The 15,835-nt window shown below is 53.1% G+C and overlaps 1 protein-coding gene across 4 annotated transcripts in view; it reads left to right on the forward strand.

Annotated features, from left to right (window-relative positions):
• Positions 1–224: 224 nt before the first annotated feature.
• Positions 225–15,835, forward strand: part of RBM19 (RNA binding motif protein 19) — a 64,101-nt gene continuing 48,490 nt past the window's right edge. For 2 of the 4 annotated variants that reach the window (XM_071762859.1, XM_071762862.1), the window contains exons 1-18: positions 230–375; positions 1,006–1,188; positions 2,608–2,739; positions 2,967–3,005; positions 3,494–3,704; positions 4,729–4,997; positions 5,286–5,360; positions 5,766–5,844; positions 6,584–6,655; positions 7,205–7,405; positions 8,167–8,297; positions 8,688–8,809; positions 10,476–10,572; positions 11,056–11,166; positions 11,611–11,811; positions 12,281–12,398; positions 12,767–12,933; positions 14,143–14,203. In XM_071762859.1, coding sequence (XP_071618960.1) covers positions 340–375; positions 1,006–1,188; positions 2,608–2,739; positions 2,967–3,005; positions 3,494–3,704; positions 4,729–4,997; positions 5,286–5,360; positions 5,766–5,844; positions 6,584–6,655; positions 7,205–7,405; positions 8,167–8,297; positions 8,688–8,809; positions 10,476–10,572; positions 11,056–11,166; positions 11,611–11,811; positions 12,281–12,398; positions 12,767–12,933; positions 14,143–14,203 — 2,305 coding nt within the window. In that variant the 5' untranslated portion in view covers positions 230–339. Of the gene's footprint in view, positions 376–1,005; positions 1,189–2,607; positions 2,740–2,966; positions 3,006–3,493; positions 3,705–4,726; positions 4,998–5,285; positions 5,361–5,765; positions 5,845–6,583; positions 6,656–7,204; positions 7,406–8,166; positions 8,298–8,687; positions 8,810–10,475; positions 10,573–11,055; positions 11,167–11,610; positions 11,812–12,280; positions 12,399–12,766; positions 12,934–14,142; positions 14,204–15,835 lie in introns of all 4 variants that reach the window. The other 2 variants (XM_071762858.1, XM_071762861.1) reach the window with 2 other exon arrangements.

The following is a 15,835-nucleotide window of genomic DNA, read 5'->3' on the forward strand; positions in this document are numbered from 1 at the left end:
CCCCCCCGGTGGGGCACAGCATCTCCGGGGTCACGGCAGGGTGTCCCCGGGTGGGCTGCCCTGCTGCCAGCCCCGACCCCCGCTCCCGTCCCCTGGGTGCTCCGGGTTTGGTCCCCGCTGTCCCCCCGGGCCCCGTTGCTAAGGCGGTTGCTAAGGGCCCCGTTACTAAGGCGGTTGCTAAGAGCCCCGGCCCCACCTTCCCGCGCCTGCGCGCTGCGGCCCCTCGGCCACGTGACGCGGCGGCAAGATGGCGGCGCCCGCGGGGCGGTGTGCGCGGAGCTGAGGTTCAGCGGGGCCTTGCGGGGCCGTGTCTGTCGCCCACCGGTCTCTGTCGCCGACATGTCGCGGCTTATCGTGAAGAACCTCCCTAACGGGGTGAGGCCGGCGTACGGGTGCGGGGTGGAGGGGTCCTGCGGGGCCTGGAGAGGGGTCTGAGGGGGACAGGGAGAGGCCCCCCGGAGGGGACGGGGCTGAGCGGGCACTGAGGGGCTCGGGGCGGAGGGAGGGAGGGAACGAAGGAGGGAGGGAGGTTCCTTGGGGGGATGCCCGGGGGGCAGGGGGGGATGTAAGGGGGAAGGGGACTGGGAGATGGGGTCTCCCTGTGGGAGAGAGGGGAGGGAGCCCTGGGGTGCTGGGCAGGGAGAGACCCTGGGGGGGCAGCAGGGAGGGTGTGGGGCAGGGAGGTGTCCCAGGGGAGCCCCCCAAGGGTGGGGAGCGGGGGTTGTGGTGCAGGTCTGAGCCCTGTGCTCTGCAGCCACCCTGGGGATGTCACCGAGGCCGTGGGGAAGCTGTGGCAGGTCAGCTCGGGGGGGGGCTCTGGGTGTCCCCTGGAGCTGGGGGGGCCCTGCAGGGGGCTGGTTGGGTACTGGGAGGCACTGGTGGCCAAGGTGTGTGGTTCCTGCAGAGCTCCAGGAGCCCTCCCTCAGCAGGTGGTGTGCTTGGGACACAAGGTGTGTCTGTTCCCATGGCTGATGAGCCTTCCTGGGGTCCTTCCTGGTTTCCCAGATGAAGGAGGATCGCTTCAGGAAGCTGTTTGCAGCCTTTGGCACCCTGACTGACTGCTGCTTGAAGTTCACCAAGGAGGGAAAATTCCGGAAGTTTGGCTTCATTGGCTACAAGTCTGAGGCTGAAGCTCAGGCAGCACTGAACCATTTCCACAGGAGCTTCATAGACACCTCCAGAGTTACAGTGAGTTGGTGTTTTTCAAACACCTCCCTTTGATTCCTAGGAGAGTTTGTTAGTGGGGATTTTGGGAGGCTGGGGGTGAGCAGCAGGGAGCTCAGAGGTTCAGGCCCAGCAGAGGCTGTTCAGGCCTCAGGCAGTTCTGGTTCTGTGCACAATCTTAGTGCTGGCTGGAAAAGCAAGGGCAGGTTTGGAGCTGTGGTAACCTCCATGTTTGAACTTGTGGTCATTTTTTGTTGAAAATCACTCAGTTCTATTTAATCACCCAGTGCTTTTTAATGTCTTCATTGATGGTTTAGATGAGGGGATTGAGTCCACCATCAGCAAATCTGCAGATGACACCAAGCTGGGGGGGAGTGTGGATCAGCTGGAAGGCAGGAGGGCTCTGCAGAGGGACCTGGACAGACTGGAGAGTTGGGCTGATCCCAACGGGATGAGGTTCAACACAAGAACCCCATGGGGAGCTCCAGGCTGGGCACAGAGTGGCAGAAAGGGAGCTGGGAGTCTGGATTGCCAGGAAGCTGAAGAGGAGGCAGCAGTGTGCCCAGGTGGCCAAGAAGGCCAATGGCATCCTGGGCTGGCTCAGGAACAGCGTGGCCAGCAGGTCCAGGGAAGGGATTCTGCCCCTGTGCTCAGCCCTGGGGAGGCCACAGCTTGAGTCCTGTGTCCAGTTCTGGGCCCCTCAGCTCAGGAAGGAGATTGAGGTGCTGGAGCAGGTCCAGAGAAGAGCAAGGAGGCTGGGAAGGGATCCAGCAGAATTCCTGTGAGGAAGGGCTGAGGGAGCTGGGGGTGTTGAGGCTGGAGAAGAGGAGGCTCAGGGGAGACCTCATCACTCTCTCCAACTCCCTGAAAGGAGGTTGGAGCCAGGGGGGGGTTGGGCTCTTTTCCCAGGCAACTCTCAGCAAGACAAGAGGGCACAAGAGGTCTCAAGTTGTGCCAGGGGAGGTTTAGGTTGGACATGAGAAAGAATTTCTTTAGGGAGAGGGTGCTCAGCCATTGGAATGGGCTGCCCAGGGAAGGGGTGGATTCTCCATCCCTGGAGATATTTCCAAAGAGCCTGGATGTGGCACTCAGTGCCATGGGCTGGGAACCACGGGGGGAGTGGAGCAAGGGTTGGACTTGATGAGCTCTGAGGTCCCTTCCAACCCAGCCCATTCTGGGATTCTATGATTTTGCTGCTCTGGGCAGAGGGTGATTGGTGATGAAAAGAACAACTTGTTTTGCTGTGTTTAAGGGAGCACAAAATCTCTTCCCCCTGTTGGGTGAACATGTCCTGTGCTTGCAGCAGGAACATCTGTGTGAAGTTCCCCCTTCTCCTCCTGCATTTCCCCCCCCATTCCCCCAGGGTTATCAGCCAGGCCCAGAACCATGTTTGAACATATATATTTAATTTAAAAATATAATTAAAGGTGTAATTCTTTTCAGGTTGAGTTGTGCAAGTCTCTCGGGGACCCTTCCAAGCCCAAAGCATGGAGTAAGCACTCTCAGCAGATCCCTGCTCCTGAGAAACAGACTGAGAAGCCTCTGGCAAGCACAGCTCCTGCAGGCACAAAGAAAGTATGGACCCTGGGGACAGTGACTTGGGAGAGGGACAGAGGGAGGGTGGCCTGGTGTGGGGAGGAGGGGACAGAGCAGCCAGGGCAGTGGATGTTGGGAGTCCTCATTTTGGTGTTTTCTGGCTTAGGATTGTTGTTCCTATGCTTCTGGGTGACCTGAGAACTGATCTTGGCTGTGATTCTAATAAGCAGTTTTAAAAACCTTTGTCTGGTTGGGTTTTTTCCCAGGGTAAAAAGAAGAAAGATCCAACAGAAAACTTAAAGGAGGTGAGTTGGGGCTGGGCTGCACCCTCTGTGCTCCTTACCTTGGGTTCAGAGCAGAAGCTGAATAATTCTGCTCTCTGCTGCCTCCCATCCTGTGACCTGTCTGGTGCAACCAGCTCCAGCCCAGATCTTACCAGTCCCAGTGCTGGGGAGAAGCTTTTAATTGTCAGCTGCTCCTCTGTGATGACACAATCCTGTTCACACAGTTGGGGTTTTTAACATTTTGTCACGTTGAGTTTGTACTTCTTTTCCTTTTTAAATGTCTTATTTTTTTTTTTCTTTAAAGTGCTTTCTCAATATCACTTGCAAAATAAAAAATGCAGGACTGGGAGATCCTGAGAAATCTTCAGTCACTTTAAGAGCTTCACCTTGCAAAGGGAACTCCTCTCTGGGGGAATTTCTGGCACTGCTGGAAATGAGCTGATCTTGTTGCATTCCAGCTCTCCTGTGCCTCTCTTCACAGCTTCTCTGCTTCATCTCTTTTCCAACAGCTGGAAGAAGATGAAACATTCCAGGAGTTCTTGAAGGTTCATCAGAAAAGGTCTCAAGTGGCCACTTGGGCTAATGACACTTTGGCAGAGGAGCCCAAGAAGGGAAAATTAAAAGCAGCAGCTGATTATCTCAACTTTGATTCAGATGAGTCTGAGGAGCTGAGTGAGGAGGAGGAGGAGGATGGGGATGAAGATGAGGAGGAAGCTAAAGGTACTGTGAGGAACTGGCACCCTCTGCTTGGCCTTGATCTCAGTGAGTGATCAGAGCCAGCTCCTGCTCCAGATGGAGAGGCTGCAGTCAGGAAGGGCTTCCCCAAGCAGGAGACTCCTTGTGCACTCTGGATATTTGCACATTTGCCCAAATTTGGGGCCAGATGGGAAAGGGAAAAGCTTCTGGTGTGGCATTTGTGCTTTTCATGGGCCTGAGAGCCAATGCCAGGGGAGAAAAACAGAGCAAACATCTGCACCTCCCCCTGCAATGCTCCCCAAGCCCACAGCCACTTCCACCTCCAGGATACCAGAGCTGGAGGTGGATTCTGTTTATTTAGGAACCAGTAGCTGCCATCTGTGAACCTGTCTGGTCTGGTGCATCTTCCTGGGAATGTTGGTGTGTCCTTGGGAATGGGCAGAACCCAGCAGCTTGGATCCTGAAAGGAAAAGTGGAGCAGTGGGATAACTTTGAGTGGGAAATCTGGGCTGCAGTCTGGTGTCTGTTGTGTCTCCTGTGTCCCTGTGACACTGGAGGAGTGGGGGATGTGTCTGTGGAGCCTTTCTGCCCCCTGTGTGGTATTTGGGGTTGGTATTTGGTATTTTGGTGTTTCCCTGCTGCTCCTCACCTCTCCTTGGGTGGCTCAAGTGAGCAGCTGAGCTTTGGTGGGGAGGGGTGTTCTGGAGTTTCCTCTGTCCTGTACCCTGCCAAACTGAACTGAAGGACTGAAAACTTTCTCTGGGATCTTTCTCAAGTGTTTGGTTACAACTGAGACTCAGTGCTCTGCCCTGGAGTTCTTCAGTCTCCTTTTAGGTTTGTTTTGTACACAAACTGTTGCTCTAAAAAGTGTGAACCCAGCCTGTCAGGCTGAAGGTGCTGAGATAAAATTCCTGGGGTGCTGTCAAACCTTTTCTCCCTGTGGAAAGGGCAGAGGAGAGGAGGGGATGGTTCTTGGGATTGTGTCTGCTCTCAGCTTTTACCTGCAGCAGCATTTGTGTGTAAGTGTGTCTGATCTCCTCTCTGACAGCAAAGAAGGGACCAAAAAAGGCAGCTACCAGCAAGGACCTCTCAGATATGGATTATCTGAAATCTAAAGTGGTGAAGGACTCTTCCTCCTCATCCAGCACGGAGGAAGAAACAGAGAGTGAGGAGGTGGAAGAGGAAAGTGAGAGTGAGGAGGACTCAGGCATTGCAGAGACCACTGGCACCCACACAGATAAAAAGGGGAAGCCAAGAGCCCAACAGCCACACCAAGAGACAGCAGTGAAGAAGAAGAAAAAAGGATCCACACTAGAGGTACAACTGGGTTAAGACTTTTCTCTCCTCTAAAGCAGGAGCTTTGTGGTTACTCTGTGTCTGCCAGTCACCCCAGGGCTGAGCTGAAAGGGACCCCCTGGATACCACCTTTCTTGGCTCTGCTGAGCTGCAGCCATTAAATCAAGTCCTGCTGATGCCCTTCTGCAGGAAATTCCCTTCTGCAGAACTCAAGACCAGCTTGTTGTGCTGTGCCCTTTGCTGGGTTTCATTTAACTTTTTTTTTTTTTTTTCTTTCTTTCTTCTTCCTTGTCCCATCCTCCTGTGCAGAGCCAGGGCAGCTCAGCAGAAGGCAGCACACCATACACAGTGAGACTCCGTGGTGCCCCCTTGCACATCACTGAGGTGAGCTCTGCTTCTGAGGCTGTTCTGAGTGTGGAACTGAGGTGAGCTCTGTTCCTGAGGCTGTTCTGAGTGTGGAACTGAGGTGAGCTCTGTTCCTGAGGCTGTTCTGAGTGTGGAACTGAGGTGAGCTCTGTTCCTGAGGCTGTTCTGAGTGTGGAACTGAGTGTGTGAACAACCCCTGAGGCTGCAGGGGTTGTTCTGAGTGTGTAAAGTTTTGCAGAGGCTTCTGTCCTCAGTTTTGGAGCTGTTCTGAGGGCTGGGTGGGTGTTCAGGGAACCATCTGCACAAGCTCTGTGCAGAGATGCTGAATGTGTTATTGCAGTGTGTATAAAGAAACCCCACTAAGTCCAAAACCTCCTTCCTTTACCTGAGGACTTACTGAAACAATTCCCATTCTTCCTGCAGCAAAAGATCCGTGAATTCCTCTTTCCCCTGAAGCCAGTGGCAATCAGGATAGGAAAAGGCAGCCAGGGGAGGAAGAGAGGTAATGTGTCTGTGTGGATCTGTGAGGCAGAGGCCCTCTCAGTCACACCCTCTGCTCTTGTCACCTGCTTTCCCAAATCCCTGGCTCCTGTCCCCATTCCTTCAGACCTTTCTGTGACTTTGCAGCTCACCTGCCCTACTTGCTGGCCCTGGGATGCCATGGGCAGGGTAATGTTGGCTCTGCTCCCTCAGGAGGAGCAGCAGGAGCTTTGATCTGCTTCCAGAACTTCCCTCATTATCATCCCAAGCCGTGCCAAGGGAAGGTTTCTCCCTCTGGGAGAGCTGCAGCAGCACCCAGGGACCTTGCTGCCCTGTGGGACCCAGGGACCTTGCCCCTGTGTGGGCTGCAGAGCAGTCTGTAGCCCAGGTGGGTCTCCTGAGAGGCTGTGGCTACTGCAGGTAGGTTTTCCAGCAGGAAAAGCAGGGAGCAGGTCCTCAGAGCTGTTTGCCTTTCATAGCCTGACAGCAGCTGCAGCTTTTTATTTGCTCTGGGAGGCACTTGTGGAAGCCTCCTTCAGATGTTAAGTCAGGCTGCTTTGGTTTGCATGCAGAGAATGAGCTTTTAAAAAAGGCAGCCTGGCAGTCCCAGAGGGCCATTTGCAGACTGGGTTGAAACTTCAATGGGAGCAGAAGGATTTATCTATAGGAATCTCTATTAAAGTCCAATTCACCCTTAATTAGCCAATTAGTGGCTGCGTGTTCTCCACATGATGCTCAGTTGAACCTTTCCTTTCTCCAAGGTTGTGTCTTTGTTGACTTGAAGAGTGAAGCAGAAGTGAAAAGGGCCTTGAAACGAAAAAAAGAATCCTTGGGTAAGAGCTGTCTGTTCCTCTCCTGGCTGCTGCCCATGGCAGGGTGCTCAGCTGCTCGAGTGTTCACTGGGCAAGTGTCTCCTCTTGTTGCACTTTTTTTCCCAGGCAGATGGTGGGAGGGGTTCCCTCTGCCCAGCTGGGGCAGGATAAACCAGCTCAGAAGTGGGCACTGACTGAGCTGGGCACGTTGCTCTTTTGCCCTCCTTTTTTCTTGTGTGTTTGAAGTATATTTTGGTATAAAAATGGTATAAAATTGATAGTGTTTGGGGTAGCACAGGGGACTCGTGCAGGTGATTGTGTTTGAAACCTGTTCTTGGCTTAGCCCTTAGTGGAACCACTAAAATAATAACTGCTCTCTGAAAGGCTGGGGAGCTGCTTAGCAAGTGATGCCCTGGTTTGTGTGAAAACTGCTCTCTCTTGCAGGGTTGTGCTGGAAGCTGGTGGGGTTGTAGCTGCTCGTGTCACTGGTGCAAGCCCAGGGGCTTTGTGCTGTGGCAGGGGTTGCCTGAGGCCTCAGGGAGTCATTAATGTGTCCTGTGTGTGTCACAGGTGGGCACTGCATTGAGGTGTTGCCATGCAGGGGTGTCCCAAAGGAGACACTGACAGCAAAACCTGAAAAGCAGCCATGGCAAAGAAGGAAGAGGGATGATGAGGAGGAAGAGGATTTGTCTGAATCAGGAAGGCTCTTTGTCAGGAATCTTCCTTTCACCAGCACTGAGGAGGACTTGGAGAAGATCTTCTCCAAGTATGGTGAGTGTTTGCTGGAGGACTGACAGGGCTACATCTTGTCCTTGTGCACACAGGGGTTTTCCTGCTGGGTGGGAAGGGAAAACTCTGTGTCCCACACCTCTTGGGGACAGGCTGACTCCCATCATCTTTATTCCCTGCCTCCTGTGGGGCTGTGGGGCTGGCTCCATGCTCCTTCCCCCACAGCTTGCACTGCTCTGTGCCCTCCTCCTCCTTATCTCAGTAAAAACTCTTAGCAGTCAGCTTAGGCTCTGAGGCCTGGTGGGATGATGAGGAGCAGGTAACCAGAAGCTGCTGCTGTGGGAAATGCTGATCTCACTGGAGGTTTCTGGATGCTGTGGGCAGCAGAGAAATCTCAGAGATCCACCCCAAATTCACTTTTGTGTTTGGTATGTCAGGTGGAAGCCTGGAGCTTTCCTTTTCTAGCTCAAAACTGAGCAAATGTAAGATTATCTTGGCATGAGAGTGTCCTGGGGGGGCAGGGAAGGTTAGGCTGGGGAAGACCTTATTCCTGACTGAAGGTGAGTGCAGCTGCTCAGAGCTTGCCTGGCTTGTGTCATGTGCCAGAGCCCTGGGAGCTGCCACACGGTGCACAAGCAGACTTGGCAGGCTCTTTCTGGGCCTTCCTTGTCATTCTGCAGCTCTCTGCAAACCCTCTGCTCAGTCCAGAGCTGCTCTCCCCTCCCTGCCTCCTCTGCTCCCTGGCTGTGGGGCAGAGTGGGCTGTGCCAGGAATCTCTGATGGAATGGCCTTGCCTTTCACAGGACCCCTCTCTGAGATCCATTTCCCTGTGGACAGACTGACCAAGAAGCCCAAGGGCTTTGCTTTCATCACCTACATGATGCCAGAGCATGCAGTGAAGGCCTACACAGAGCTGGATGGGCAGGTGTTCCAGGTATGGGCACTGGTGCTTTCCCTGTGCTGCTGGGAATGGCTGTGAAGAATGTTGCCAACCATTTGCTTTTGTGCTTGGCTGAAGGGTTTGAGTTTCTTCTTCCTTATTCTATGGGAGCTTTTGGTAGAGCAGCTTGGTTGGGATGGCCCCCCAGGTACCAGAAGCTGAGCTGGATGTGGAGAAGGAGACCTGAATCTCACAGTGTGTGGCTCCTCTGACTTCCAGTTATGTCTCCTTTGGAAATGCAGGTTCCCTCCTTCCACCCAAGTCAAGCAGCCTGGGTGGAAGGTGGTAGGGAAGGTGGTAGAGAATTTCCTCCACTGGTGTTCAGGAGTTTCTGTGGGTTGTTACAGAGCTGCTGGACCTCTTCCTCCTTTTTTTTCCTTCTAGGGCAGAATGTTGCATCTTTTACCATCCACAATCAGAAAGGAAAAAATCGAAGACCCAGATGCTGAAGATTCTTCCTCCTACAAAAAGCAGAAGGAGGCCAAGGACAAAGCCAGCAGTGGCAGGTACAGAAATCTCCTGTAGTGGGACAAGGCAACACAGTCTGCTGAAGACAGTGAAGTGGCAGGAATGCATCTGGGGTCTTTGTAGAGAGAATTGAAGCCCCCAAATAATTTGCTGTGCAGCTCTCAGTCTCCTGTAACTCTAAGCCACTTGCTTGCTCTTCACAAGTAACTCTGGTAGTTCAGTGAGCAGCAGAAGTTGAGAGAAACATTGTTTTGAATGGCTCTATCTGAGTTTTGCTCTGCTGTCTAATAAGTGTTGATCTGCAGTTCTTTGGAGCAGTGGGTTCAGATCAGTTGAGTCCTTGTCCTCCACTTTATCACCTGTACTTCTAGGCCTTTGCCTTTTTATCTGACATTTTGTTTGAAAGCAGTGGCTGCTACTTTGAGTTGAAGGGAAGGAAGGCAGCCTGATTGTGAGGGCTTGGTGCTTTTGGGAGACTGGTTGACAAAATGTGTGTTCCTCTGAGGCAGCTCCAGCTGTAACTGCAGAGCTGTGCCCAGTGAGCACTGGAGAAGACCTGAGCTGCCTGCACTGCTGCCTCTTTGCTCTCCAGACATTCCTCCCTTGTCCCATCCCTTCCCTAAGGATGTTCCCCCAGGGATCAGTGTTGGGCCCAATTCTGTTTAATGTCTTCATTGATGATTTAGATGAGGGGATTGAGTCCATCAGCAGCAAATTTGCAGATGACACCAAGCTGGGGGGAGTGTGGATCAGCTGGAAGGCAGGAGGGCTCTGCAGAGGGACCTGGACAGACTGGAGAGTTGGGCTGATCCCAAGGGGATGAGGTTCAACACAAGAACCCCATGGGGAGCTCCAGGCTGGGCACAGAGTGGCAGAAAGGGAGCTGGGAGTCTGGATTGCCAGGAAGGTGACCATGAGCCAGCAGTGTGCCCAGGTGGCCAAGAAGGCCAATGGCATCCTGGGCTGGCTCAGGACCAGCGTGGCCAGCAGGTCCAGGGAAGGGATTCTGCCCCTGTGCTCAGCCCTGGGGAGGCCACAGCTTGAGTCCTGTGTCCAGTTCTGGGCCCCTCAGCTCAGGAAGGAGCTTGAGGTGCTGGAGCAGGTCCAGAGAAGAGCAAGGAGGCTGTGAAGGGATCCAGCACAAGTCCTGTGAGGAAGGGCTGAGGGAGCTGGGGGTGTTGAGGCTGGAGAAGAGGAGGCTCAGGGGAGACCTCATCACTCTCTCCAACTCCCTGAAAGGAGGTTGGAGCCAGGGGGGGGTTGGGCTCTTTTCCCAGGCAACTCTCAGCAAGACAAGAGGGCACAAGAGGTCTCAAGTTGTGCCAGGGGAGCTTTAGGTTGGACATTAGAAAGAATTTCTTTCTGGAGAGGGTGCTCAGCCATTGGAATGGGCTGCCCAGGGAAGGGGTGGATTCTCCATCCCTGGAGATATTTCCAAAGAGCCTGGATGTGTCACTCAGTGCCATGGGCTGGGAACCACGGGGGGAGTGGAGCAAGGGTTGGACTTGATGAGCTCTGAGGTCCCTTCCAACCCAGCCAGTTCTAGGATTCTGTGATTGATTCTTTCCCTCCAACTCTTCATCCTGGCTGCTAAAGGTGGTGTTCAAAGCTGTTTTTTTTTTTTATTCCAGGACTGTCAAATAGAGACAGCAGTGGCAGGAGGGGCTGCATGGCTCTGAACCTGTCTCTTTTTTCTCTTTCCAGCTCTCACAACTGGAACACATTGTTTGTGGGGACAAACACTGTGGCTGATGCCATTGCTCAGAAGTACAATGCTTCCAAAAGCCAAGTGCTGGATCCTGTGAGTTGTGTTACTGATCAGCCAAGAGGGGAGATGATGTTCTGATCTGTTTCCTTGAGCCCAGGGCCTACCCCTGCTCTTCTTGGGCAGCAAAATCCCCAGTGCCATCTGTGAGCATCACAAAACTGAGAGATCAGTGGTGCTGTTGCCTCTCTGTGGGATCTGAGCCTTCTCTCACAAGTCTTTTCTGTGACAGAACTCTGCTTTTCTACATAACTAGCTGTTAGGAAGTTGCACCCTGAGGCTCTGATCCTTCCTGGAAACTTCCTTTTTGCCCTGGGAAGTTTTCTGACTCCCAACAGCAAAACTCTCAGGAGCTTCAGAGGAGCTGGAGCATTTTGCCTTCAAGCTCTCTGTCAAATTCCCTTTGCATCTGCTTGTGAGAGCAGCAGGGACAACAGGTGCCCAGCCCTTCCCCTGATCAGGCTCCTGGCTTCCCTCTGGTGAGTTTTGTCACATTGTCATTGATGTTCTTGCCTGCAGGAGAGTAAGGACAGTGTGGCAGTGAGGATTGCTCTGGGAGAAACTGAGCTGGTCCAGGAGATTCGCCAGTTCCTCCTTGAGAATGGAGTCAGCCTGGATTCCTTCAGCCAGGTGAGATGCCCAGCTGGAGGCACCTGCATGCTGGCCTAGTCCTAGAGTCCTCAGCTCCCTCTGAAAGTGGTGCTTAAATCCTCAGCTTCTTGCAAGGCTGAACCATGGCAGGGCTCAGGAGATGTTCTGTCTGTTTGAAAATGCAGCTGTCCTGAGGGTGGTTGGAATCCCTGGGAGGGCAGGTGAAAAGTATGATGGTCCTGTGTCTGTTCTGGGGTGGAGCTGGAGCTGGGACCTCTGTTTGTGGAACAGGGAGGTGGTACTGGGGTGTGGATCTCCTAGGAAGTGTTTTCCAAGTGTCTTTTGGCCCTCTTGGATTCTGGAAAGAGGTGGCATGGGGGGAGTGAGCACAGCACATTGAGTCTGCAGTCTTCAGTAGTTAAGCTCCTGGGGTTTGCTTTTTCCCATCCCATCTCCCCTTTCCTCTCCCCCCACACTTGGCAGGCAGCTGGGGAGAGGAGTAAAACAGTGATCCTGGTGAAGAACCTCCCTGCCAGCACCAGCCTGACAGAGCTGGAGAGCATCTTCAGCAGACATGGCAGCCTGGGCAGGGTGCTGCTGCCCAAGGGAGGCATCACAGCCCTCGTGGAGTTCCTGGAGCCAGCAGAGGCCAAGCAGGCATTCACCAAGCTGGCCTACTCCAAGGTGAGCATGGTGGGGAGGGGGATCCTGGCTGGTTGGGTGGGGAGCTTGTTACAGCTGTGAGATGCAGGAGACCTGGAGGGGCAGGGAGTTGTCCCAGAGGCTCTGCTGGTGCTGCACGTCCTGGGGGTTTAAGGAGGTGCCTGCTGCATCCTTGTGCAGCTGAGCAGGGCTCTTGAGTGCAGCAGTGCTGGAGGAAGGAAGGGGCTGTCACTCCTCTTGGTCTGGAGGGGTTTCTTTTGCCTTTCCTCATCCCAGGAGTGTGGTACCTGCCAAAGTGCCCTGGTGTGGGGCTGGATGCAGCCTGTCCTTCAGTGAAGGATGTGTGTGTTCAGCCAGCTGAAGAAGTTGCTCAGCTTTTTCACTGCTGCTTTTCATTACAGACTGAGGAGGAAATAAAGCTAAGAGCAGAGGTTTTTTCTTCAGGCTCTTACTCTCCACTTTTCATGACCCTACTCTGTTCTCTTCCCAGTTTCATTCCGTGCCTTTGTACCTGGAATGGGCTCCAATGGGTGTCTTCATCAGCCCAGCCCCTCAGAAAAAGCACCCTGAGGCTCCAGAAAAGGGTGGCAAAGCAAGGCCTGTACTTGGTAAGAGCTCTGACGTTAGGACAGAGGTATTTCTGGCTCTTTCTCCACTCTTTTGCATGTGTAGCAGCAATTCCTGACCCTTTGGGGGCTCTAAAAAGTAAATCTTGCTTAAATATCTAAAACCTTTCAAGATCCTGTAAAAAAAAAAACAAACCAAAAGAGGAGGCTGAGGAAGTGTGGCTTTATATAGCTAGGTTTGCTTTGCCAGAAGGTAGTTCAGGACTCTGAGCCTGGGCTGTTATCCTGCTCCTGGGCCACAGAGGGAGGCTGGAACCAGGGGAGCTGGGGGCCACTTCATCTCCCAGTAACCAAGGCCCTCACCTGGATTTCCAGGGCTTTAAGCACAGGAACTGTTCTTTTTATTCCAGGTGAGGACACTGACACAGCTGTAAAGGACTTGGAGGAAAAATCAGCACGGGAAGAAGAGAAGGAAGAAGAGGAGGAGGAGGAAGAGGAAGAAGAAGAAAGCATTCCTGGCTGTACCTTGTTTGTGAAAAACCTGAACTTTGCCACCACAGAAGACACACTGAGGGAGGTCAGCCACAAACAGGGGGGTGGGACTGGGTCTTGCTGAGACAGAGGGGAAGGGGGTGGCCAGGGGCCAAACTGAGGTGCCTGTTGGAGTAAAGCCCTCACCCCCAGCATGGGCTAGAGAAGAAAGGGCTCTGCTCAGCTGCAGGAGGTAAGGGGCAGGGTGTTCCCCACCTCTGCTGGGCTGAGGATAAAGGGTTTAAGGAGTTGAATTGGAGCCAGTAGTGGGATATGAGAAAGCACTGGGTTGTACTGGGACTGGGAATTTCTGCTTTGGAGTTTCAGCTGTCAGTGTAGTCATGCATCTGAGACAGTGCAGAATGGCTTTAATTCCACCTCAGGACAGGTGGAGGCAGTAGGAAATCTTTTCAGACTTCTCAGTTCCCAGCCTTCCTGTGATGCTTGTCCCACTTGTGCAGCTGTGACACTGATCTGGGTGTCAAGGCAGTGAAGAATTCCTGGTTTCACTGAGGTGAACTTTTCATCTGAGCTCCTCCCAACACTGAGCTCTCTGTGCTTGACCTCAGGAAAACCCTTTGGGAGGGACCATACTTCTAAAGCCATGTGGGGGGTTGATAGCAAAATGAAGAAGACCAACTGGGAGTTTCTATCACTGCTGCTTTTTGTAGCCATGTGAAAAGCCACATTTCATGGCCCAAGAATGCTGGCTCAGTGTCAGATTGTCCTGGACCTGTTCTCCTCCACCTTGGGACTCTGATGCTATCAGACATCCTGGTCCACTTGGGGACAAACATTGATGTTCAGAGGAGGGCTGGGACTTGTCCCCTCTTCTTTTTGTGCCTTCTGGCTGTGGTTTTAGGAAGGAGTGGTAGCCCCTGCTGCCCTGCAGCCCTTCATGCATGGGAAAGAGCTGTATTCAAGGGGTTCACCTGCCACTAGGGTCCCCAGCTGGCTCTGAGAGCATCTTGTGATCCATGATGTTCCTCCAGAGCCACTCCAGTTCTCTGTGCAGCTCCTGAGGAGTGTTGGAGGAGTTCTGGGCACATGTGTGCTGATTTCTGTGGGTGTACATTTATAGGGAAATAATTTAGTGAGGCACAGCTGCAGTGCCTGCCTGTCAGGGGTGTGCTGGGAAGGGGGGGAGGCCCTACAAGCATGTGTTTGGCTCTGGAAGAGAGCCACATTGTCACTCAAATTCCAGCTGTAAGGCTGTGACAAAGGGAACTGAACCACGTGTCCCAATTCCTTGCAGACATTCTCCAAAGTGGGAGCTGTGAAGAGCTGCACAATATCCAAGAAGAAAGACAAAGCAGGTACTCTAGATGTTGCTGTTCAATTCCTTCCCTTGGCTGGTTGCTGAGGGCTCAGGTGTGGCATTGCTTCAGCATTCATCTGGCTGAGCATTTGTGTTCTCCTTGGTGAAATCCTCAATATTTCTAGAAGTGTTCCTGTTGAAATGGCTGAAAAGCAGCACCCAAAACCCCCCGGGGTTTCAGCTGAGAAGGTTAAGCTCAATTGTGGGAGCTGTGGAGATGTGGCCTTCTCTTGAGATCAGGAGACAGAAGCCAACTCCTTCAGGATCACCAAAGAGAGCAGGATGCAAGCTGAAAGGAACCAGTGCCCTGCAGCAATGAGAGCTCCACACAATGTGCTTTATCTGGGATCTTCAAAGGTTTCTGGATGAATGCTGAGCTGAGTGGGCTTTGCTTGCCTTCTGCCTGCCAGATCCCATCCCAGCAAGGAGGGGTTATTCCTCTTGCATGGGCTCTGCTCACTCTCTGGGTGGTTGGGCAGGGAAGAGTTTGCTTCAGAGCAGCACTGGTGGCTAAATGGGTGTCTTCTTTCTGGGTTTTAGGTTAGGGAGTTGCACAATTTTATGCAATTTTGGCTTAACAGGGCTCCTTTTGCATGGGATGCTTGAAAACTTGGATCCCCAGAAAAAAATTGAAGTAAAGCAAGTTCATAGAATCATAGAATCATAGAATTAGCCGGGTTGGAAGGGACCTCAGAGATCATCTAGTCCAACCCTTGACCCACCGGAGCAGTTGCTAGACCATGGCACTGAGTGCCACATCCAGTCTTTTTTTAAATGTCTCCAGGGACGGAGAATCTACCACCTCACCGGGCAGTCCATTCCATAGCCTAATCACCCTCTCCGTGAAGAAATTCTTTCTAATATCTAATCTAAACCTCCCCTGGCGCAACTTAAGACTGTGTCCTCTTGTCTTGTTGGAGGTCATCTGTGAAAAGAGTCCGGCTCCCACCTCGCTACATCCTCCTTTCAGGTAGTTGTAGACAGCAATGAGGTCTCCCCTGAGCCTCCTCTTCTTCAGGCTGAACAGCCCCAGCTCTCTCAGCCTCTCCCCATAGGGCCTGTGCTCGAGTCCCTTCACCAGCCTGGTTGCCCTCCTTTGGACTTGTTCCAGGGCCTCTACATCCTTCTTAAACTGAGGGGCCCAGAACTGGACACAGTACTCGAGGTGTGGCCTCACCAGCGCTGAGTACAGGGGAAGAATCACCTCCCTGGACCTGCTGGTGACGCTGTTTCTGATACAGGCCAGGATGCCATTGGCCTTCTTGGCCACCTGGGCACACTGCTGGCTCATGTTCAGTTTCTTGTTAATGCAGACTCCCAGGTCCCTTTCTGCCTGGCTGCTCTCCAGCCACTCTGTGCCCAGCCTGTAGCGCTGCATGGGGTTGTTGTGGCCAAAGTGCAGGACCCGGCACTTGGCCTTGTTGAACCTCATCCCGTTGGAATCGGCCCAGCTCTCCAGTCTGTCCAGGTCCCTCTGCAGAGCCCTCCTGCCTTCGAGTTGGTCAACACTTCCCCCCAGCTTGGTGTCATCTGCGAACTTGCTGATGATGGACTCAATCCCTTCGTCCAAGTCATCGATAAAGATATTAAAAAGAACTGGGCCCAACACTGATCCCTGGGGGACACCACT

The sequence above is a fragment of the Heliangelus exortis genome, chromosome 19 (assembly GCF_036169615.1).
Source record: "Heliangelus exortis chromosome 19, bHelExo1.hap1, whole genome shotgun sequence".
In the NCBI taxonomy this organism is placed as follows: Eukaryota; Metazoa; Chordata; class Aves; order Apodiformes; family Trochilidae; genus Heliangelus; species Heliangelus exortis.